Source organism: Eschrichtius robustus, chromosome 4, assembly GCF_028021215.1.
Source record: "Eschrichtius robustus isolate mEscRob2 chromosome 4, mEscRob2.pri, whole genome shotgun sequence".
NCBI lineage: Eukaryota > Metazoa > Chordata > Mammalia > Artiodactyla > Eschrichtiidae > Eschrichtius > Eschrichtius robustus.
Genome location: NC_090827.1, coordinates 59,805,593 through 59,831,002, shown reverse-complemented (window position 1 = coordinate 59,831,002; position 25,410 = coordinate 59,805,593). Strand labels below are relative to the sequence as shown.

At 40.2% G+C, this 25,410-nt stretch overlaps 1 protein-coding gene across 1 annotated transcript in view; it reads right to left on the bottom strand.

The window, feature by feature from the left end:
- SCARB2 (scavenger receptor class B member 2) overlaps nt 1-25,410 on the bottom strand; it is a 66,277-nt gene that overhangs the window by 1,372 nt on the left and 39,495 nt on the right. The window contains exons 3-11 of the mRNA XM_068542803.1: nt 24,143-24,290; nt 22,881-23,069; nt 17,321-17,412; nt 13,554-13,673; nt 9,690-9,859; nt 6,638-6,756; nt 5,149-5,222; nt 3,752-3,803; nt 431-589 (exon numbers count right to left, since the gene is read on the bottom strand). Of these exons, the coding sequence (XP_068398904.1) occupies nt 431-589; nt 3,752-3,803; nt 5,149-5,222; nt 6,638-6,756; nt 9,690-9,859; nt 13,554-13,673; nt 17,321-17,412; nt 22,881-23,069; nt 24,143-24,290 (1,123 nt within the window). The remainder of the gene's footprint in view (nt 1-430; nt 590-3,751; nt 3,804-5,148; nt 5,223-6,637; nt 6,757-9,689; nt 9,860-13,553; nt 13,674-17,320; nt 17,413-22,880; nt 23,070-24,142; nt 24,291-25,410) is intronic.

Genomic DNA, 25,410 nt, shown 5'->3' with positions numbered 1-25,410 from the left:
TTATCATCCCATTTTACAGATAGAGAAACCAAGGCACAGTTTCTGGGGTCACACAGCTATTAAGTGGTCAAACTGGGATTTGAACCTGGGCAGTCTGACACCAAAGCCCGGGTGCTTAGCTGTTTTATATTCTTCCTCTTTTTTTCAGGTTATTTTCAAAGACATAATGCGTTCTCCCAGGGGTTCCATTCCCACCAAGAAAGCCTGAAATACTGAAAGATACCATTCTATCACCCCTCCACCTTTGACACACTTCCCTTGCCTCTCATTTGGCCCAGCAGTAATATAACCATGAAATCACTGTGCCCAGCATAAAACCTCAGAATCCACCCTAATAAGCCCGCTGACAGCCAGCCCTTCCATGAAGCACAGCTGAAGTCCTCAGGGAACGTTATTCGGTAAGGGAGACATTCCTCCAGCCACTGCTCACCTCATCCATGGATCCCCGTCCTCTGCACGCAAGCCAGGTGAAGATCAGACCAAAGAACACACCCAGCGCCATGATAATGTAGGGTATGTTGGTGATAATCAGAGTAGTGTTAATCACAGACTTCAGTCGACTTGCAGTCTCTTTATCAATGAGAACACTCTGGGGGGAGGGGCAAGAAAACAGTATTCCCTTGATTACTGAATATCCAGGGTGTAAAGTTTTTTGCTCTATCTTTCTTCCAAACCATTAAACACAATTTGGGTATGTCCTCCTGTTAGCAAACCAGAGATACTGAAAATACTTTTATAGGTTAGAATAACCAGAGGGGGCACTTATTCATTGACGTCTCTTTTCTCCTGAAGACATGTTTTACTCAAAATTGGTGGGAAAAAGGAGGGGGAAAGTATTCAGAAATACTGAGATAATATCAGCTTTTCTTTTGTATCAGACAACTCCATGTCACCCTTCAAAATCCAACTCAGCATAACTTCCTTCCAGAAGTCTCCTTTGGCCCGGTTCAAGGCCCCTTTTCTGCGCTTCCATCTCACATTCTAAAATCTTCCATCACTGTCTCCACATTCTGCATTATAACTGTCTGTTTACTTGTTTGTCTCCTCCTGACTGTGAGGTTCCTGAAGGCAAGACTTTTATTTCAGTCAACTAAACACTGGGTATAGTGCCTGAAATACAGGAGGTGCTCAATTAATGTCACTTGATTAGATGAATGAATGAATGAATGAATGAATGCAATAGTCCAACAATGGCATGTGGAAAGCATCATTTCTCTCTTGGTTGGATCTATACTGATCGGGACCAGAGGTCTAGACAGAAAGTGTTCAGGGAAGTCTTGAGGCTAACCAGAATTCCAGATAACTAAGGGCAAAAGTATTATCACCTTAAACTGTCATGGGTGAGGTATCTGAAGAGCTTAATTCTATAAAAATTATTAGCAACAATTGGGACTTTGGGCTTAATTTAGGCTCAATTTGCAGATGAAGGCCCATCATGGTCAGAGTCTCCTCCTCTGGAAAAAAAGCGGTGGGAGAGCAGTCTCCAAGGTCACTTCCAGGTCTAATGTTTTCCTTTTCTAGAGAAGAGAAAAGTCAAGTTCTTTCTGGCAGGGAGTAAAAGCACGAGGTTTCACTCCATCATTCCCTGGACTCAATCTAGTCTTTAACAAAAAGTCAGAGCAGAAGTTAAGGTGGAGAGGACTTCAAATATGGTGCAACAATGAACGTAAGCTGGCAGAACAGGGCCCTTCCACACTTTCAAAAAGCCCTCCTTCCATGGCTCTCTCCACAAACAATAACCGTAATGACCCAGGAGCAACTGCAAATAGGTCCTATAAATGGTAAATATTGCCTGAATTCTTCCTATGAAACAATAAAAGCCTTGTCTTAGAACTGTAATCACAAACCCTTCAAAAGTTTATCAGTGTGGCTACCAGTACAATGCTAAGTTGAAAAAGGATATAAAACTGTATCTACTGTATGGTCTCAACTGTGTAATATCAAAATCAGAAAAATACTGAGGCAACATAAGCAGATGTCAATTGCACTTCTCTCTGAGGGATGGGCTTGCTTATCAAGCAGTTCACTTTTTAAATACTATTTTTAATTTCCCGAGTTCTATAAAGAGCACGTTACTTTTACAAAACGCGAAACATCAAATTATTTTTTACAAAGTTGTTTTGGAAAAAAAATTTTTACAACACATTGTTGAGGAAAATAAAGCAAGTTAAAAACAATTTATCAGGGGCTTCCCTGGTGGCGCAGTGATTGAGAATCTGCCTGCCGACGCAGGGGACACGGGTTCGAGCCCTGGTCTGGGAAGATCCCACATGCCGCGGAGCAACTAGGCCCGTGAGCCACAACTACTGAGCCTGCGCGTCTGGAGCTTGTGCTCCGCAACAAGAGAGGCCGCGACAGTGAGAGGCCCACGCACCGTGATGAAGAGTGGTCCCCGCTCGCCGCAACTAGAGAAAGCCCTCGCACAGAAACGAAGACCCAACACAGCCAAAAATAAATAAATAAATAAATAATTAAAAAGCAAAAAAAAAAAAAAAAAACCACAACAATTTATCAGGGGCTTCCCTGGTGGCTCAGTGGTTAAGAATCCGCCTGCCAGTGCAGGGGACACAGGTTCGAGCCCTGGTCCGGGAAGATCCCACATGCCGGCGGAGCAACTAACCCACGCGCCACAACTACTGAGCCTGCGCTCTGAAGCCCGTGAGCCACAACTACTGAGCCTGCGTGCCACAACTACTGAAGCCCACGTGCCTAGAGCCTGTGCTCCACAACAAGAGAAGCCACCGCAAGGAGAAGCCCGCGCACCGCAACGAAGAGTAGCCCCCGCTCACTGCAACTAGAGAAAGCCCGCGCAGCAATGAAGACCCAACACAACCAAAAATAAACTAATTAATTAATAATAAAAAAAAAAAAACAACTTATCAGTCTGGCTCAGGTTTTGTGAGAAGTCATTTGAATTTTCCCTTTTCTTGCTAATCTTTGTTACTAAATCTTCTACAAAGAACAAATATTTTTAGGGAAGAGAGAAAAATCATAAAACTTCAAAAACTGCTGCTGTTAACAATGGAAGCCAGCCGATCATGAATTTGAGGGGGACAATTCTGCAATTTTCCCCTCAAAACTGGGTAAAGAGAGAAGGGAAATTGAGGAGATATAACTACAGTAAATGTGATATGTGATTCAGAAAAGAATTTATCACAGGTGTCTTAAATAGTGGATGTTTTATGAGCTTTCAGAATATGCTTTACAAAACTTCAATTTATGCCTAGCAATTAGGGATAATATTTCTGTGGGTACACTGTGAAAGAAATATTTCTAAAGAGAAACTCCTTTTGTTTGAACTAAGACAGGAAGCAGAAAGGAGAAAAGACTCTATGCTATGATGAAGGATAAGGCAACCACGTATCACTGCAATTAATGGGCATGTATCACATTTTATTTAATCATTTCTCAACCACCCCACGCTCTTTTTTACTCTCTTTTTCTCCTCAACTAATGAACGGTAAACTAATTACCTCTGCATTTTGTTTCTTACATAACCAGCTTCCCAGAAAGAAGTTTCACCCAAGTAACGTTCTTGACAAGGGAAATTTCTTTCTGTTGTTTTCAAATCTCAGACACAGGAAGATTCATGTAAACATATAAACAGAAATTTTCTGGACAAACAGGTTTTAAAAAATCACCTTTGCCCCTTTCTCACATCTTAAATTACACATAGCTACAGTCGCAGAAGTAGGAAGTTCCCCAAGCTTCCACAGGTAAAATGTACCCGTGGCTCCCCCCCATGACTTACCTCATTGATATACATCACTGGGAAAACCAGGGTTCTAATATTTCCCGTTTCACTACAAACACAAAAAAAGAGACTATTTTTAGACATCCTCATAATGATGGCACACTGGCCTGGCGAGACAAGTTTATATGAAAATGCCAGCCCAGTTATTTCATTAAATTACCTGGAATTTATGCAGACCTCTTATTATATTTGCAAACACATAATAATCAGCAGTTAGATCACAAACAGTCTAGCAATTCAAAGTGTTGCATATTTATGTAAAGTGTTTTTAACCAAAACACAAGATGCCAAAAGTAAATTCATCAAAATGATTACTATACTCCCAAAGGTTATTGGAGGGGAGGTTCCAGCAGAACAATGCTGTCATTTCTCAGAATGTTTTATAATCAGGCTAATCAGTATTGTCTTTACAAGAGCCTGGAGCAGTCACTTACTGAGCATTTACTATGCACCAGCTCTGTACCAGGTGTCTTGGGAACATTATCTCACTTAATTCTCATGGTAGTCCCATGCAGTAGGTATTACTGTCCCAGGTTTAAGACGAGGAGATGGTGGCTCAGAGTAATTTGCCCAGGACCACCACAAGGAAGTGGTGGAGCTAGGATTGGAATTCCACTTTGATTCTAAGGCTCTAGATTGTAACTACTAAATTATACGCCCTCAGAAATACACACACAAAATGCATCCTTACAAATCACATTTGCTTCCTAGAAAGATCCCTAACACATGTGCTTAAACCTGGCAAATTTTATGGGGGGAGCCAACCAAGTTTGAATGATAGACAGGCAGACAGAAAGATTTGATAAATATAGATATATTATAGATATGTATTACAGTTTTGCATTCTGTTTTTTCATTCAACATTGAATGAAATCATTTTCTCAATTTCCACTGAAAAGTCTGAGCAGATTATACTCAAGAATCCTAATTAAGTAGATAGAGTGTGGGTACACTGGACTCCAGAGAGTATTTAACCATCCACAGGAGGGCTTGTGGCTGGCCTGGGTGGGAGCAGTGGAAAGAAAGGGAGGGGAGGGAGGCAGCCAGAGTCCTGGTGAGGGAAAGCAGAGTGGGTAAGAGCAGACTCTGTGCCTCAGTTTCCTCGTCTGTAAAACGGGGTAATACAGGGTTATTGTGAGGAAGAAATGAGTTAATGTATGTAAACTACTTAGAATAATGGCTGACCCATGGAAAGCATTCTATAAGTGTTTGGTTAAATAAAATAAGTAAATTCCAAGACCGAGGCTGCCCATGACAATGTTGATCGTGCCTCATCCCTGAAGGGCAGGGTGAACAGACTTAGAAGTGGGCTGTACCCCTCTCGACATCAACCCCACCAGAAAGTCAATGTAGCAAAACCACCCTCTGCCTCTGCAGAAACAAGCAAAACTTACATAAAGTCATCTAATTTTTTGACATAAACGTTGATTTGGAACCTCTTGGCTGCTCTCAGGATGATTCCAGTCAACTGTGAATCAGAGAAGTAGAAAGAAAACATTAGGATTTATTAAAACCACACACACAGTTTTTGTCAATAGAGCACCATTTCTGTGTGGTTCTGATAAACAGGGCGGCCACTGCCACATTTGCTAGGCAGAGTGGGACGAGGGAAAACTGTTCCCCAGGCCAGAATGAGAACTGTGGATTGTGTTAGGTGCCTGGTAGACCAATGTTTCTCACACTTTACTATGCATGCGAGTCCTTGGGCACCTTATTAAAATGCATATTCTGATTTGGTAGGTCTGGGGTGGGGCCTGAGATTGGGCAGGATGCTGTCACTTTGAATAGCAAGGTCCTAGAGAACCCGGGCAGGAAGGAGATCCAGCAGATACCCTGTCGGGTCTGGGTATCCAGGCGGAGGGCCAGAGTGCTACAAGGAGGACGTGGTCACAGCCAGAGAATGGTGCCCACGTATGGCCAGGCCCACCCAACAGAGCCCGGAGGACAGACGCAGTATTGTCCACCCATGGCCACACCACCTTTTGCACCAAGCAGGTGGGGCTGTGCCTCACCCTGGTGACAAGTGGTTTGGCTACTGAAAGGGAACTGACTGATGGCTAAGAGAGAAAAGGGAGAAAACCACACCTGACCTTATTCACAAAACGATAAGAGCACCGATTTCTCAAATATAAATGCAATGAGTGCAGCTAAGAGTGAAATGCCCATAAGTTGCTGTGCTCAAAGAATGTGCTGGCTCTTCTGTGACTGTCCCATGCATGTGTTCAAAATCCCAAGAATGAAGATATCTCACCTTTAATTCAGTCCCTACAGTAAAAGGTCCTCACATTGTGAAATGATACTCACAGCCTTTCAACATGGTTTTTAGGTTTTCTCCTCTATGAATACGGGATTAGAGTATGTATATATTCGAAGCTTTTTAAATTAATGATGTCATATAATAACTCTCAAAAGCACCTGTATAAAGAGTTTTGCCAAAAGTGACTGAAGCTAATATATACACATTTAAATTTCAACCAAAACGTTCCTGGCAGCGAGTAAACGGAGGAATGTCTTCACCCTGCTGATCTGTGGCCCAGTGAGAGGAATGTGTGTATGTTCAGGCCCAGTCTTTTGGCAACAGAAGACTGACCAGGTTACCTGGGTCCGATTCCAGTTGTTTCCAATGATGGGACTTTCACTGTTGCTTTTTTGTTAAAGTGGGCTTGCCGATATTTCTGCGTATTAGCTCCATACAACTCAGCCTTCTAATTACAGGGCTATGAGACTCTGCATCACATCACACTGAGCTGAGCTCCCTCCACTTGAATATGTGAACGAAAGGAAGACAATACACTTCTCAAGGGTACCCAGGGCTAAGCTGGTGAACACCGTATAGACAGAATAAAATGTATGTTTTTCAACCAAGAAGACATGTGTACTCACAGGATTAATGTCCACAAATGTCTCATGATATTCCTTATTTGGGTGCATGCCTTCTATGGCAGAAACAAACTTCTCATCTGCTTGGTAGAAGTGTGGGAAAGACATAATAATAGGTGCACCTGCATTTTGAGGAAAACAGAAATGAATGGTGAGGTTCTTAAAAGTCTAAGATGAATATAAAGTTCCTGACCACAAATCCAGTTCCTCAGTGGGGGGAAAGCTATACACAGAAAAGTTGGGTCGGGGAGAGGGGCAGGCTAAAAGTATATTCTACATCTCCTAGCTTGGGATTTATACTTCATCTGCTGACATCTCATTTACCCCTACGTTATTTTATATCATAATATGATAATGAAGTCCTGGCTAAATCATTTATTCTTCAACAAACATTTGCTGAACCTATAATAGACAAATGCTTTACACACATTATTTTAATTAACGTTCCCAGCAGCCCTATGAAGTTAGAACTATTTCCTTCCTTTTGCATTTGAGGAAAGGGAGGTTCAGAGAAGTTATAAAATTTCCCCAAGACATCCAGCTTTCAGGCGATGGAGGCAGAGTTCTGATCAAATAAGGGACGGCTCATTTTAAAGCACTTGTTTCAACTGTGATTCTCTACCAGTAAATGGACTTTTTTCCCCCTTATTTTTCTGCTTTTCTGTTCATGTTTTACCCAAAATAGGCATCTTGCGGCATCTTAGTTCCCCGACCAGGGATTGAACCCTGGCCCTCAGCAGTGAACGCACGGAGCCCTAACCACTGGACCGCCAGGGAATTCCCAATGCAGAATTTTTTTAAGACTTTGCCTGGTCCTGCCATCTGCAGCCTCTGACTAGATCAAGGTCTGCCCACAGGAAGACACTGTGTTTTTTTTTTTCCTTCCTTTTTAAAAAAAAATATTTCCTATTCATTTTAAGGAACAAATAGAGAAGAAAGTTATTAAAGGAAACCTATTCTATTGATAGATTTTGCTCTTGAAAAGAGGAGAGGGACTCAATAACTGCTGCCAGGAAAATACATTTTGGGAGAGATTAGCTTAACGGCAAGTAGTTTAAGTCTGCTCACATATCCTCCAGCCCACGGCTCAGACACCTCACTTGTCACACACACAGTTCTGCGCTCTGTTGCTACACAGTTTCACAAAGACACGATTTCCTTCTTTGTGACCTACACTGACCTTTATTTATTTATTTATTTTGCCACACCACGTGGCTTGTGGGATCTTAGCTCCCTGACCAGGGATTGAACCCAGGCCCTCAGCAGTGAGTGGGCAGAGTCCTAACCACTGGACCGCCAGGGAATTTCCTACACTGACCTTTAAAATGTATTTTTAAAGATCTGTTAAGGACTTAATAAAGCCAGACACTGTCCTGAGTGTTTTACATACATTATCTCTAACCTTCACACAACCCTCCAAGGAAGTTATAATCAGCCCCATTTTACAGAGGAGAAAACTGCTGTCTGGAACCCTCCTTCAGCAACGTGGCCAATTTGCTAACAAACAGAATTCAATCCCAGATCCCCCTGACTCCAGAACGCTCACTCATCCCACTAGCCAGAATGTTCCCCTGGGGAATGCAAAACACTTGAGGATAGTCCTGAAGGGTAATATTTCAGTCCGCATCTGGGAACACAGGACAGGCAAGAGGAAAAGGATTATAGCAAGAGGTATGACTGTTGCAAAGTAGAATCCTTCTGTTGGTTCTGACATCAGCTTCTTGAGGAAGCAGACTGTTAACAAAACAACAAGAAAAATGTGTCTACATGTGTGCCTTGAGCCACAGAAGCATGGGTTGAGCGGGCAGGTGCCATTTCAGGACCATGCCCCAGTGAGCCAGCAGGAGAGGTCTGATCTCTAGGTCAGGGGTGTGTGTTCCCCAGAACAGTGGTTCCCAATCTCGCAGGTACCACCTTCATGAGAATCACCTGGAGCTCATTAAAACTACAGATACTGGGGTGCTAGCAGGTGCGCCCTGGGACAGATGTTTTTAGTGATTCTCCAGATAGTTCTGATGCAAAGCCAGGCTTGGGAGCCATGACCCCATCAGACAAGGAAAGGGAGGGTTATCCTAAAAGGAGATTTTCAAACCAAATGGACAAGGGGGCAAAAGTTAGCACATTATTCAGGAAAAAAGCACAACTTTAATCAAGAGAAAGGAGTTACAAAGTTTCTCAAGAGAAACTTTAAACAAGAATTGTAGCCTAAGAAAGATTACAGTACAAATATGAGAAGACCCTAAGTTCTAGCAGGAATTTGCTCAGAGGTAAGGATTTTATAAAAATCCTGTTCCTTCTCTGAGCCCTCGTTTCCACAATTATGAAAAGAGGCTACTGGCTGTCTATCTAGCAAGGCTATTGTGAATATTATGCAGCATATGATTGCAAAAACTAGTCCTCGTGATGAAAAAAATGTTTCTGTCAGCTGCACCCCTGATCATTCCACCTCATTCACGGAAAGGAGCAGATTAGCTCAGACATTAAGAAACCCTGGCCCTGGATTGGTTTCAAGAAAAAAAAAACAAACTCTTAAACTATTGCCCAGAAAAAACATAACATGGCAATCTAGGAATAAAAATCATTACAGGAAAGCCAATGCTTTTTTTAAAAAAAAAAAAACTATGCTATAGCCATGTTACAAAACTTTTTTTATTAATTGCAGTTGATTTACAATGCTGTGTTCGTTTCTGGTGTACAGCAAAGTGACTCAGTTATACATATATATATATATATATTCTTTTTCAGATTCTCTTCCTTTATACGTTATTACAAGATATTGAATATAGTTCCCTGTGCTACACAGTAGGACCTTGTTCTATTTTATTTTATATATAGTAATTTGTATCTGTTAATCCCAAACTCCTAATTTATACCCTCTGCTTTCCCCCTTGGTAACCATAAGTCTGTTTTCTATGTCTGTGAGTCTGTTTCTGACAAAACGTTATTCTTGAAAGGTCAAAATCGCTCTTTCTATTGGGCTGACAACATTCTTTGTTGAAGAACACCAATCCTGCATCCAGACCCTCCTGCCCATGTCCCCTCTCTGAGTTCTTACCGTTCTTGCAGACGCTGACATTCAAAACTCCTGAGCCCAGGCAGTTTCCTTTAGGTATACAGAAGCCAGCGTTGTCTGAGGTATTGGCTAATATTTCTGCAGGCACCTTATACCTCAAGGCAGGCAGTCCCTGTACGGTCTCAAAGTCACTGAAAGTTATATATACTGACCTGTTAGGAAGTAAGAATAAAAAGTCAATGTGAGCTCCCATCAGCATGATCTGACCATATCAGTGAGTTAGCCAACCGTTCTTGGGTACAACGTGGCTAAAAGCTTACAGGATAAGTGGAAAATAAAGAGGCAAAAGAAAGCTTGAAAGGAGCTCAACCCATTCAATGTGTAATAAAGTAGGAGACAGATTATAATGAAAGATGTTTAAGAGGCAGCAGCTATGCTAACATCTTAACAAGGCTTAGAAAAAAACATAATGTGTGGTAGAAAATCAAGAAAATGAGTTAGAATGGATATTTGTGCTGAAAGAAAGGAGTCGTCTAGACTAGCATGGACACATGCCAGTATGCATGAAGCAGAAGCAAAGCAAAGGAAGACAGGGTGAGGCAGAGGCAAAGCAAAAGCAGAAAAGGTGGCAAAGGGTGTGGCCCGGTAGATTCTGAAGGCCTGGAAAAGTGCCCCATTAGACAGATACTTGATTAGAATATATACTTTGATACCCATTTCCCCCAAACAAAAATAGTTTCCATATTTTGCCTAGGTCACTTATTTCAACGGTGTTCAACATCATTCTGCCTTCAGTGGTTACAGAGTTTCAAACAGTGTCCCTTATGATACTAACCACCCTTCTATTTGCACAGCACCTGAGTGACAGCCAAGGCACTTTTCACATACACTGTGGTAACTGATCCTTCAGCCCTGCATCTGAAGGCGTCTGAAGGCTGAGGGCAACTGCTTTTGGGGCCTCACTTTTTCATCTCTGAAGCACAGGTGGGACACATCTCTCGCTGGGTTGTGACTAACAGGAGTTGCCTTCCACTGCACATCCCACCCCATAGCATTTTTTCATGAAAATTTTAAGCAAACAGAAAAACAGAGAAAATACTATGGTAAGTACCTTTTATAACAAACACCACTTAGATAAATAAAATGTATATTTACGGATACAACTGAAGCTCTCTGCGTTAACACTCCTGATTCTGGTCCTCTGCATCCCCAGAGGTAACCGCTATCCTGAATTTGGGGTTTATCACTCCCATGCAGGTCTTTATACTTTCACCTACGTGCACATTCATAAACAACTTGTGGCACTGTTTGTTATTTCTAAATGTTATATAAACAGTATACCATATTCTCTTTTACAATTTGCTTCTTCCTTCAACATTATATTTTTAAGATTTATTGCATTAATGTAATGGCTCTGGTTGTTATATTTTACTTTTAATATGATATTCTATCAAACAAATACCCCATTATTTATTTATTTATTTATTTATTTTTAAACTTTTTGTTTGTTTGCTTTAATTTTTGGCTGTGATGGGTCTTCGTTGCTGCACACAGGCTTTCTTCTAGTTGCGGTGAGCAGGGGCTGCTCTTCATTGCGGTGTGTGGGCTTCTCATTGTGGTGGCTTCTCTTGTTGTGGAGTACGGGCTCTAGGTACGCGGGCTTCAGCAGTTGCAGCGCGTGGGCTCAGTAGCTGTGGCTCGCGGCTACAGAGCCCAGGCTCAGTAGTTGCGGCGCACGGGCTTAGTTGTGCCATGGCATGTGGGATCTTCCCGGACCAGGGCTCGAACCCATGGCCTCTGCACTGGCAGGCAGAATCCTAACCACTGCACCACCAGGGAAGCCCCATTATTTATTTACATTCTCCTTTTCACAGGCACTTAAAGATTTCTTTGGATGGAAGAAATTTTCACATATCGAGATACGGGGAAGTTATTCTGGCTTACACATGATTTAACTTAAACTTTATGCTAACGAGAACAGCCTCTCTTATAGCCTGTCAAACACGCCTTGTACATCTGTTTTAACCATTAAAGAAAAGAATGCGTTTAAAAATCAAAATGGAGTAATTGTGGGTCACACATTCAGGATGGAGCCGGGTGGCCATTGCGGATGTGGTTTCAGACACATTCCTGCATCACTGAGAACTTGAATTTTCTGAACTGCATCAAACTCAAGGACACCACTAGCCATTCTCAAAACAGTATCTGCTAGCAGTGGCCAGCTGCAACCTTATGGTCTCAAGGTCTCCCCTTGTAACTATGCAACCATTTCAGATCCCAACCAATCCTTGCTTAACAAGCACTCTTACTTCTTGCCAGCTCCAGTTATAATTCTTGATAAACAACTCATGTAACTAACTGCAACCTTGAGGTTTTTGCCTTTGTACGTCTCCCCCATTTTGTAGTCTGATAAAACACAATTCAAGTGCTCCTTGAATCAGTGTCTCCTAGGCTACAGTCCTCCATTTGGCTCAAATAAAACTCTTTTCTATTCCTATTATAGATTGTTTATTATTTCCGTTGACACTTCCAATTTTTCCTAACTACAATCCATGTTGCAGTGAACTTTTCTGTATAAATCTCCTTCATGTATGTACACGAGTTCTTCAGGTCAGGGAACCCTCAGAGGAGAGAAGTGTGGAATCATGGGGTTTGCACGTCTTTGGCTTTACTAAGCATTGCCAAGTGGCTCTTCAGAAGTAGTGGTACCAAACAAGAATGAGTTTCCTCTGTGCCATATCTTTAATAAGCCTCCTACTACCCTCCGAAGTTTCTTTGTCTCACCCATTGCACTCAAACGTATTTTCTCTTCCTTCAGTCCTTTCACAAATATTGACTGAAGAGAGCAGCTGGATGGAAGGTGACTGAGATATTCCATGTGAAAGCTGGAAAGGGTCTGCACCGTGGCACAGAGAGCAGGGATGGAGTGAAAGGAGAGCTCTTTCTGAGGAGGATGGATACCACTTGGTGACTGATTCAGTGCAAGAGAAGAGGGAGATTTATAGTGATTCTGGCAGGGCTGACTGAGGAAGTACTCAATGGTGTGAGATATGAAAGCCAGAAGAACAGCTGACCTTGAGAATATTGACTCCATAGCGTCCGAGGCAACTAGATTACTTCTGACGGAGGGGAAGTCTCACAAAAAGCCTTGCAGGAGTGAGTGGGAGAGGAAAGGGAGGCTGTGTGATCAGCCACTCAGCTGAGCGGTCTTAGGGTGAAGGGCGGGAGAAGGAGCAGTGGTGACGGGGAGCTGGGAATCAGGGCACAGAGCAGGATGCCTTCCTGCCACAGAGGGGACTTCATCATGCGCGTCTGGAGAGAAACAGCAGGTGGGAGACAGGGAGAGATTGCGGGGCACGCGTGAGCAGATGGGATCAATGGGAAGGTTAGAGCTCAGCAAAGACCTATGAACTCTGAAACATGGACCGCAGTATGCTTTCTTTACCTTCTATGGAGCGATCACCTGTTGACCGGAAGAAGACCAGGGCAAATTTCACACCTGACAGAGCATACTATAATAACAAACAGCTAACATTTAATGTTATTTACAGTGTGACAGGCCCTGGGCTGAGTATTTTATCAAAGTAACTCGTGTGTCCTCAAAACAACTCCCAAGGTAGGCAACTCTTTCTATCCTTATTTCACAAATGAGGGAAGTTAGGCACAGACTGGTTAAATAATGTTCCCAAGGTCACACAGCTGTAAGTGGTGGAGCTGGTATTCAAACCAACACAGCCGGGCTCTGGAGTTAGTGCTGTGAACCACTACACTTCGCTGTTTCTCAATATGCCATCATCGTTGATCACTCACTAAGCATACATATCCTCACCGAATAAGTGCGACTATATATATTCCTCACAGTTTTGGTGGTCTTACAGTCAAAGAACTTATTTTTCAAGTTCTTACCTGCAAAAATCAGATGGGAAGACATAAAGGATTTCGTCTTTGGTGATTAATGGGTGAAAAGAATCTCCGTCTGTCCCGTTGATCATATTGCACTCGTCTGCTGTCCACCAGTCAAGCGACCTGTCATTGGGAGACAAGAAAGAGTCCAGGGGGTCACACTTGATTTCAGGCTATTTTTTTTTTTTTTTTAATGGTCAGGACTTTGCAAGACCCAACTAGGAGCTGGCTACCCACAGAATCTTATTCACACGCAGACACAAGGGTGGTATTGGTTGGGGACTGGATCAAAAGGCAGAAAAGCAGGCCCCCGATCCCCAATCAATTCTGACAGAGGCAACAGCCAAAAACCTTTCTTCCCTTCCTCTAAAACAGAGTATCTCACGTAGAGGTTTGGGAATATGCACTTACTTAAAGCAGTGATCCATTTGGCATCTACAGTAGCTTTGTTCACAGTCAGCCCGTGGACAGATGAGCCCTGGACAGATATTGCAGGGAGATAATATTTGTGACAGAGCATTAACTGTCTCCCCCTCCAAACAGCTAAGGGAGGATTTCTTTTGGGTCACAAGAAAGTTTAACCTTGAATCAACTTTATGCTCACTAAGAGCACAGTTGAGATAGCGGGTTTTTAAAAATTAATTCCTTGGAAAATGGTATAAAATGCAAAAGACAGGAAAGGACAGGCAATAAATAGTAATTCTTCTAACTTCTGGTCAAGGTGGCCTTCTAAGTTCGTGAGTTGAGGACATCTTCCAGAGCAGTGGTTGATAGAACAAAAAAGAGAACATCTAAAAGGTCTACACCCTACTCAAACACAAAAGAACATCTCCCTAGACAATGAAAGGTGATAACTGCCAAGTGGTGAGTAGGGCTACAACCTCCCGCCCACCGGGCTGCAGGTCTGGAAGCCAGGAGGAAGATCTGCAAGTCTAGCTCCTGAGGTTAATGAGGATTAAAAGTGGTCCATCGAGGGTGTGAAACCAGGATCTGGGGGCAGGGATTTTCTGGTCAGCGAGAGAGGCTGAAGAAAGCAAAGCTGAGTTGCTGGGAGGCAGAAAGCCCCAGACACAGCCTCACAACCAGAACCTGAGTCAAGCTGCCTGCTGACTCTTTGGCCAGATCTGTGATGACCCCTGGGTAATCGTGAGGTGGAGACCCACCATGTGTACTGGTATTGGGGTTCCTAGGTAGGCTACATGGAGGCAACTGCAAAAGCGTTACCTAGGGAGAGGTGAGAGGATGGATGGATGGATGGTTGAATGGATGGATGGATAGATAACAGGCTTCCCAAATAATTATTCTGCAAGTCAACATTTTTTTTAATGAAAGAAACTTATACTAAGAGATAGGCAACAAAATCAACAATAAGATGAGTTCACTTGAGAAGAAATTAAAATAACTGAACAATCTGGCTAATAAATATGTTGTTTAGTATCCTCAAAGAGACAAATGAAAGAATAACATCCATAAAAAAGAATGGTAAATTATTTTAAAAAAACAAAAAAGAATGAGATAAGAGTAGAGAGACCCAAAGAATGAAAAAGAGAAATCTTCAGAAGAAAAAAGTTTTCTGAAAGAAAAACTCCATAGAGGGATAAGCTCCAGACTGTGGGTAGTTGGAAAGAGCTGGCTAACTGAAAGATCGCTCTAAGGAATTTATACAAATATAAACTCAGAAAGATTAAAAATTAAAGGATCAAGATACAGAGAATGTATCAAGAGGCTCCAATAAATATTTAATAGGAGTTTGTGGGAGGGTAGTGAGAACAGAGTGAATAACAGAGGAGCAATAATTTAAGAGATAATTGCTGACAGTTTTCCAAATTTTAAGAAAGATACTAGACCTTGGATTGAAAGTATGCCCCAAGGGCCAAATAGAATAAATAAAATAAATTCAAATCTAGATATAGTGCAGTAAAACTGCGAAAGGCCAAGGAAGAAGATAGATATCAAAAGCCAGTGGAGTAACATCTTCATAATGTTGAACTGTCAACCTAGAATTCTATACCCAACTAAAACCATTAACAAGTGAAAGTGCAATAAAGATATTTTTAAAGTCTAAGAAAGGTTACCACTCACAGAGCCTCACTCAAGGAACTACTGATAGAGTGTTTCCCAACCTAGTAACATTTTGAGCCTGATTAATTCTTTGTGGGGGACTGTTCTGTACACTGAAGGATGTTTAACAGCATCCCAGGTCTCTACCCAGTAGATGCCAGCAGCAACCTCCAGTTGTGACAACCAAAAATGTGTCCAGGCATCACCAAATGTCCTCTAGAGAGCAAAATTGCCCCTGTTTAAGAACCACTGTCCTAATGACCTTCAGCAAGAAGAAAACTAAATCCAAGGGGAAGATGTGAGGAGGAAAAATAATAATAAATTAAAAAAATATGTTGGTATATTTAATTACTTACTATAAAAATAATGAAATTTTACTTATATTTGGCTTCCGAAGAAGGTGAAACAAGTTGTAGACAAGAATAACATAGAAGGTGTGGGTATTAAGAAATGGGTAAAGTTATTGTCTCATTTGAAGAAGAGAGATAATAGATAGCTTTAGATTCTGTTAGAAAAAAAACTGTTAAATATAATCAAAGGGTAGAACAGATATAAACCAGCTAAGGGTGAAAAATAATGTCAAAATAGGTCTAAATATATCAAATAATGTATCATTACATCGTAAATGTATCAGTAATTACAACATGTATATAAAAGGATTAAACTCTCCTATTAAAAGGAGAAAGAAAATATGGAAAGAAAATGTGGAAAGAAAATAACAGATTGGGTTTAAAACAAAATCCAGCTATATTCTGTTTACAAGTAAATTCCCCTCCCAGCTCAGTACCCAGTCATCTAGTTAACCCTCCAAAGGCAATACTGTTGCCAGTTTCTCATATTCTTTTAGGGTTCTTATATCCTTGGGAATGTGTGTATGTGCACGCATGCGTGCCCTCATGCATGCGCCAATGTATGTGTATGTACCTGGATATGTGTGTTTTAAAAAATTTAAGTAAACTTAAAATTCAAAAACAGTTTTTGCTTTACAGAAAAGTTGTGCAGATAATATTCCACGCCAGTTTTCTTGCCTGTATTTCTGGGAAGCTGCGAAGTAAATTTAATGTTCAAGAACAAAATTCCTCTTACCGTAGTTCCTGAAGAATTAGCCTCCTTTTCTCTCGAAGATTTCTAATTTCTATGACTTAAAAAAATCATTCTGCTTTATGTGTGGCTTTATTGCAAGCTGCCTCAGTCCCTATTTGGAGGTAGTTTGTTTATAAATTATAAACATTAAAAATATTTTGAAATGCTGTAATGCTGAACTCAAATGTATTTCATCTTAAAAAAAATACACAAACAATGCAGAATCACTAAATTAAATAAAAAAGAGAACCTCTCTCCTTCCCCCAGAACAAGCAGTGATTTGAGAAGTATTTGTGCTGCAGCTACATATCATTCAATGACTAAGTGGAAGAGCAAAACTTTTCATTGGCTTGTGATTCATGACTACCCATGAGAAACCTACCTATCATTAATATTTAATTTGTGAAGTACCTTACCCCAATCTTGATTTACAAGATAATAATTTTACATATTTATACTATATTATTTATATTATAGGATATTTTACATAATTATAGATTTTTTAAATTTATAGATTTTTCATCCAAAAAATGATAGTGCTAAACTTTTTTGAAATAAAGCAGAAGTGGACGTTCAATTAAATGAAAATTGAAAAAATAATTACACCAATAAATCATTAGACTTACGTTTTTCCATTCCATTCCACAATCTTGGAAAAGTTAAGGTAATTGTCTTCTCCAGTTAGAAAAACATAGTCTCCATCATTAGTCCCATTTTTCTGAAAATAAGTGAATATGGTCATTGATGGTAACTGTGATGGTTCATTTCATGTGTTTACTTGGTTAGGCTATGGTGCCCAGTTGTTTGATCAAACAATACTCTAGATGTTGCTGTATTTTGTAGATGTGATCAGTTCGGTTTCAGTAAAGGAGATTACTGTTGATAATGTGGGTGGGCTCATTCAATCAGTTGAAGCCTTTAAAAGCAAAGTCTGAGGTTTCCTGGAGAAAAAGGAGTTCTCTCCTCAAGACTGAAACTTAGAAATCCTGCCTGGGCTTCCAGCCTGCCGGCCTGTCCTATGGATTTCAGACTTGCCACTTGCCAGGACCCACAAGTGCATAAGACAGTTCCTTAATATAAATTCCTCAACAGATATATAGATCTCCATTGATTGTGTCTTTCTAGACAACCCTAACTGATACAGTAACTAACACATTTAATCTTTATGAAACTACCCTAGTTGGGCCTAATTGCCTCATGAGACTGAACCACAACTAGGGAATAGAGTAACTATTTTGCTAAATCCCATATTAACCATATTATTACTTTATGGTTTTAAAAAGTATGAGCCCAATTAAATAATGGACAAAGGATTTGAAGAGACATTTCTCCAAAGAAAATATAAAAATAGCCAATAAGTACATGAAAAGATGCTCAATATTGTCAGTTATTAGAAAAATGCAAATCAAAACCACAACGAGATACAACTTCATACCCATGAGGATGGCAATTTAAAAAAAAAGGAAAAGAACAAGTGTTAGTGAAGATGTGGAGAAACTAGAGCCTTCCTACATTGCTGGTAAGAATGTAAAATGTTGCATTTGCTGTGGAATACAGTTTGGCAGTTCCTCAAAAAGTTAAACATAATGTTGCCAGATGACTCCAAAATTCTACTCCTATGGATATACCCAAGAGAATTCCACTCCAAGGTTTATATCTAATGGTCATACAAAAACTTGTACACAAATGTTCATTTGCAGCATTATTCATAGTAGCCAGAAAGTAGAAATAAACCAAATATTCATCAACTGAAGAATGGATAAACAAAGTGTGGTATATCCATACAATAGAATATTACTCAGCCATAAAAAGGAATGAAGTGCTGATACATGCTACAACATGGATGAATCTTCTAAACATTATACTAAATAAAAGAAGCCAGACACAAAAGATCATATATTATATGATTTCATATGAATTTCATTCCATTTATATGGATGTCCAGAATAGGCAAATCCATAGAGATAGAAAGTAGATTCGTGGTTACCAGGAGCTGGTGGGAGGGGGGAATGGAAATGACTGCTAACAGGTTGTGGTTTTTTTTGGGGGGGGGGGGGGAATGCTGATTAAAATGCTCTGGAATTGTATAGTGCTGGTGGTTGCACACCCTTGTGAATATACTAAAAAACACTGAAGTGTACACTTTTAAATGGTGAATTTTATGTTAAGAGAATTATACCTCAATTAAAAAATAAAAAAGCATAAATCCAGGGCCAGGACCCAATTATACTTGAATAGAAAAAAAGTGGTATTAATATAATCCCATTTTTCAATTAAAGTTTTCTTAAGCTGTATATTCTTTCCAAGTTACACTTCTTTTTTTTTTTTATTTTTTTTCAAGTTACACTTCTTAATGGCACAGACAGACACACTGTACATTCTTACAAGTTCTTCATCTGGGATGGAGCTTTGACTTCTGGGAAATAGCATGGGTTACTCTGAAACATTTAAATGCTTAACCACTTAGTTTAGACCACATCTGAGTTAAGTGGAGGACTTCAAGAAGCAACATACATGTATTTATTTTTTAGTATTTTGGTCTGTTTCTTTTCAGTCTTTTTTCTACACAAAATTTGTTTATAGAACTAAGATATATTATATATAACATACACATATAGTATCTGCTATACACAATTTTTATACATATATACAATTGTGTATACACATATACAATTTCTTTACTTATGTGTCTAATATATTTCCTGTATTATCAAAAGTTCTTCCTAGGTACAACTTAATGACTCCATAATATTATGTGGAAATAAGTTAACCATTTTCTTATTATTGAATATTTAGTGTTGAATTGTTTTGCTACTATATATAACGTATGAACATCTTTATGACTAAAAACTTTTTCTGTGCTTTTATTTTCTAAATAGACCACTAAAAGGGAAATTGCCAGATAAAAGAACATGAACATTTTTTAAACTTTTGAAACATAGTATCAAGTTGCTCAAGGTCACCCAGTGGAAACAGCAAGATAAATCAGTTTACATTCCCCAAATGCCTTTTGTTAAACTTTGCTTATTGGATCAACAAAAAAGGGATTTCTTATCTCTTTTTGCATTTCTGTATTCACTGAGGTTGAACTCTTTTTTCATTCAGTCAGTTTCCTTAAAAAAACATTCATACCCTTTGTGAATTCTCTTTTCAATTTTTTTGCCTACTTGGGTTCTTCTTTTTGTCACTTAACACTACTTCATCAACTATGTCAATATATCAACATGGCCCACATACATAATAGTCATGTTGTGTTCCACATATGAGATTTTACACGACTTTAAGATATGAGAAAGGACTCCTCTTTAAGGGCAACAATATGAACATACAACAATTTAGAAGCAAATTCACATAAAAAAATGCTGAACCACCAAATTTTAAAAATGCTTGTGTTACTTCTTGAAGTTCTCCAATGAACTCAGATGTGGGTTAAGCTAAGTGGTTAAGCATTTAAATATTTCAGAGTATCTCCAAGAGTTCTCCCCAGCTGTTATTGGCCCAAGAGTCAGACACTGAATGTCAATGCTTCCCTGTTACTTGCTAGAACTTTTGTTATTTGAGAACAAGCAGGAATAAATAGGTTTTGTGTTATTGCAGTAGGGTTGTGGGTTGAATACAAGGAACATATTACTGCAGGAGGTTGAGAAATGTTCTGAGAATAAGACAACATTCATACCACTAGCGTAATACATGCATAATCCATCCTCCCAGTACAATTGGCTGGACTGGCTGACCTCTCAAGGATACTCCCCAGCCACCATCGCTTTAGACATCCAAGAACCCACACTCCCTGGGAGGTGCTTGAACTCTCTTATGCCGAGGAAAACAGAGGTACCCTAAAATCAACGGGTAAAGATTTGCTGATTGGCTCTCCAGTATGCAAATAAGAGCACCTGATATTCAGCCAGGTCCCTTGTTCTCAGGAGCTCTGTGCCAACGCGCTGTCTGTATTACCTCATCCTACTCACTCACACACCCTGTCCCGCACCGTTAATTGTTTGGCTGTTTCAGCATTAAAGTCTTTGAAGGAAAAGTGTTCAACAGCCTTAAACAAGGTTTTCTTTTTTCATCACGATGTGTATTGGAGCAGGTGGAACGGGCACACAGGCCTAGGGGATCAGAGGGGAATGTGGCAGACGCCACTGGGATTAAGGAAAGATTTGAGGCCGGGCTCAGACGGGTGCAGAGCAGGAGGTGCCAGTGAGGTGCACAAGCCCGCGGTCTGCCCCGGTCTGGAATGAATGACGGCCCAAGTATGGACCTCTGTGCTGCTGGAGACAGAGTCAGGATTGGCCAGAGCAGATGAAAAACTGAACAAAAAACACCTTTGCCTTCTTACCAACAACACTGGAGACAGTTTATTTGGCTCCAAAATGGAAACATATACCAGTCATTCATATTAATTCAGGGTCTTTATTTTGAGCCAGTCATGGAGGGGAAAAAGAATAATGGTTCCTAAAATGTGTTGCAACTTATAGTTTGCAAAGCACTTTCATGGACTCTCATTTGGCCATTCCAAGCAAACTGTGAAGTGTAGATACCTTTAGCCTCAAGTTACAAATGATGAAACTGAGGTTCAGGAAAGTCCCACAGCTATTAAACGAGAAAGTCAGAATGCAAATCCAGGCCCTCTGAGTCTAAGTCTCATGCTCTTTTCCTGCATGTGGGAAATCTACACCAGGTACTAATCTAACTGAGCAATGCCAGGGCTTTTCACTAACAGGGCCTTGTAGAGCTACCGTGGTGCTTGCAAGGAGAGGCAGAGAGAGAAAAAATATAAAGTAAAACCATACATCCTTGCCACGGGAAAGCAAAAGTGCCAATTTTTAAATCTGTCTGTAAATGTGAGTGACAGTTTTAACAGGTATTTAAGGATATTAGTTATAAGTTTGATGAGGTCAGTGTAAAAACAAAAAGCAAGCTATACAATGAAAGTTATCAGAGAAATACTGAGGTATTAGGAACAGGATCCACTTGGCAGATGGATGGTAGCCACTGGGACCAAAGGGGGCTTAAGGAAACCTTTGTATCTTTCTGCAGGAAGTCTCCCGGAAATTATTTCTAGAAGGGAGTCTAGTCACAGCTTAACAAGAAATCGGTGCTTCCTCGGGTCCTGTGGAAGCTGGCTCCTGTCAGATGGAAGCTTCTAGGGAACATCTGTTGGGTCTGCTCGCCCAGAGTGAAGGATTTAGGGTTGGCGGGACCCTACTCCTAGGACCACCCTCCTCTTGCGAAGATAATATTTAAAAGTTGTTTACCATTTCGTTTGAACAGTTTTTAAGTTTTATATATCCCTGAAGGTACAGGGGCAGTATTATTACCACTAAGCAACTGAAATGCTAAGAGATTACATGATGAGGGTGAAGTTCTCCAGTAGTTAGACCCAGAGAATAACCACAAATTTAAAGATGGGGAAATTCATCACAATTCCATATCCTGTCCCGAACCTACCTCTCTTCCTGAGTTTAAGTTTGTCATTTACCAACCTTCCAGCTATCCATTTTACTCAAGTTTTTTTTTTTGGGGGGGGGGGGATAGATTTTTAATTGCTTTTAATTTTAATTCATTTGAAGCTCAGGCAGCAATAACATATGCTTTGAATAATAATTACTTGAATGCTGATATTTTGGGGTTCAAGCCAAAGTAAATAAAATCTGCAAAAAATGATACAAAATTCCACTTATAAACAAAAGAAATCATAGACGAGGGACACACAGAGTTTCAAATTATCCAGCCTCTTTCACAAATAAGATGTCTAAAAATCTAATAAGTAGCTCCCACCCCTAATGGACTATCACATCCCTATTTAGTTTCTTATTTGCCTCTGTCAGACTGATCCATGGGTTTAGTCTCCAAGTCATCAAAACAAGACTCGGCATTGATCACTGAAATTTATGACACTTTGAAAGACTGCACCTGATTAACGGCACAGCACACTCTATATATTTTTCATAGTGACACTCATTCAAAGTCAGCACTGGTAGCATGTTGAAATTGTGGGAGAAGTTTTTTTTTTTTTCCCTTACTAAAGCACTTTGTTATTTTTCACATACTCTACAAGAGATCTACAATTCCAACCAACTTTGGTCTTCTCCTAGAAGAAACCCAAAGTGAAGATAAAATCTGGCTTGGAATGCCCTCCTCCTCAGCTGAACAAAGAATCTCTGAAAAGAAAAATTGACTTACCCCATAGAACAGGCCAAAATAGGGAGAGATGTCAGGTTTGAAAATGTTGATGAGGGATAAGATCTCATCTTTGTAGCCCCAGAGCAATTCATCCACCGTGCGGGTCACAAAGAGCTTCTGCTGATAGGCCTTCAACAGGGCCTCGATGAGCTTGTGGAGGAAGGGTAGCTGGGCCCATTCCATGGCGGTCTGAGGAGCACAGGCACATTCAGATAGCAGTGTCCCCACTCCACTTTCCTACTGCCCCTTCAGCAAAGGGCGCTGCAAACTTAAATGTAAATGTTGAGATCAAACAGCTGAGAGGTTAACCAAAGAGCTCCTCTCTGGCTGAGTGTGAAGAATAGGACTCTTCAGTTACTGTCCTTTCTCAGTATTACATTTTGTAACTGTCATCTTAACATCCTCACTCACAACTCTCAGAGTTCTCCCAACACCACAGAAGGGGAAAAACTCTTGCGATATATTGGCATCCTTAGCCACAAGGTGGCACCATCTTCCTCCCGATCAGGGTTAGAGGCTGGGTCCCCATAAACTCTGCCCCACTAGCCAGCTGGGCAGGGCCAGACCTGGGATCTAATACTTTCCAGGTCCTGGGTCCACCATAAGTGTCCAACTGCATATGCAGCGGTCACCCAGGAGTTGGAGTGGGAACCTCAGAGGGGATAGAAGAAGTCTCCTGGGCCTCATGTATTTTTATTAGCTGGACTTGACATTAAAAACAGAGCCCAATAAATCATGCTAGGCTGTAATCAACAGCCCAGTCTCTGCTATTTGAAAAGGGGACGGGGGGGGGGGGGGAGTCAATATATATTTTGAGAATTAAAAAATCCAAGATAGAAAGCTAAATTAAGAAGTAGTATGCGAGTTCTATTGCTACAGTTTCTGAACCAAAACAAGGGGTAAATAAATATTTAAAAAATTATCAGCTACCTTCCAAAATCCACAAGTGCTGATGCTGAACACACGGGAAGAAACTGTGAAAAAAATCCTAAAACTTACATTTTGTCACCATTTGAAAAGACCGCATTTGAAAGACCTCAAAAACAGTCTGAAATGAACTTTAAAGAAGGGGGGAAAATATAAATACATATATACACACACACATATATATATATATAAACATTTAAAAAATAAATATATGTATATATACACACACACATATATAACTTAATAGCTCCTAAAGGTAAAACCATAATGACTTTAACTTAGCTTTTTCCTTTCTTCTCAAATCCACAATAATGAGATTTAAAATGCCTACTTACCAATGCAGGAATATTTAATGTTCTAAGTAAGTCAATTTTAGGGTCTCCAACGGATTTATCTCGTTCAAAAACATAGGCCTTGTTGCTCACGGCAGATATTGTTGTTCCATTATCTCCAAATTGAATATCTTCTTTGTTTCTGAGTTCCCTAAAAGAAAAGGATTTCGTTTGAAAATAGGCAACACTTTACTAAGTAACACTTTTCCTTTCTTTCCGCATCAAAGTTATTTTCAATATAACATTCCCAATACAACCCATACTAGGGGAGACTGCAGATATTGACCCCCTAAACACTGGAGATTTAAGCTATAATGTGGAAAGGAAATGAGGCCCCGGAGAGAGGAAAAAAAGTGTTGTTTTCATTCTTTCCCCACATAATTTGGGAAATGCAATGGTCAAGGGTCACCTTAACTAGGGAATCAAAGCCAGTGAACTCTCTCCTGGGTTATCTCTCCCGAAATATTTTCAAATTTTTCAGTTCATAGATTCAGTTTCAATTTCAATGTGTTTACCAATGTCTTTCGATTTCTAAGTTAAATTCAATTAAAAAGCCACATAACAAAACGAATGCCTAAGGTTTAGTAAATTAGAGGAGTTCACTCCTGGTTTTGATATCCATTTCAGCTTGGTGCCTGTGAGTGCCCCCAAATGAGGTATTAGCAAAGTTGGTAGGAAGTGTCTGGTGCCAGGCCTGAGACTAGGGTGAGGGAACTGATGCACCTGCCTTGGGTACAAAATGCAAGAGGTGCCCAAACACTCAGTAATCAAAATAAATAATACTTTAATGCAATTTTAAAAAATCAAAATTAATGCTAAAAATTCATGATGAACAAAATATCAAAATTTTACATAAAAACAGGACTGATGTTTTGTCCATCAAATATGCCTCATGCCAGTCCTGAGCCTGCCTGGTCCATAGTAGATGCTCACTAAATTGCCATGTCCATTCCTTCTCTGCCGCTTACCTGTTCTTCTTCCTGTTTCATCAAGGGCTGTGTTGTCTCACCTGGTAGCCCTGTGTCTACTGAACCCTTGAACTGTGGCTAATTGGAACTGAGATGTGTTGTAAGGGTAAAATACACACCAGATTTCAAAACCAGTACCAAAAAAAAAAAAAAAAAAAGAATGTAAAATATCTCAACTTTTTTATATTGATTACATGTTGAAATGATACTATTTTATTTATTTTTTAAATTGAAGCATAGTTGCTCTACAATATTATATAAGTTATAGGTGTACAGTACAATACAGTGATTCACAATTTTTAA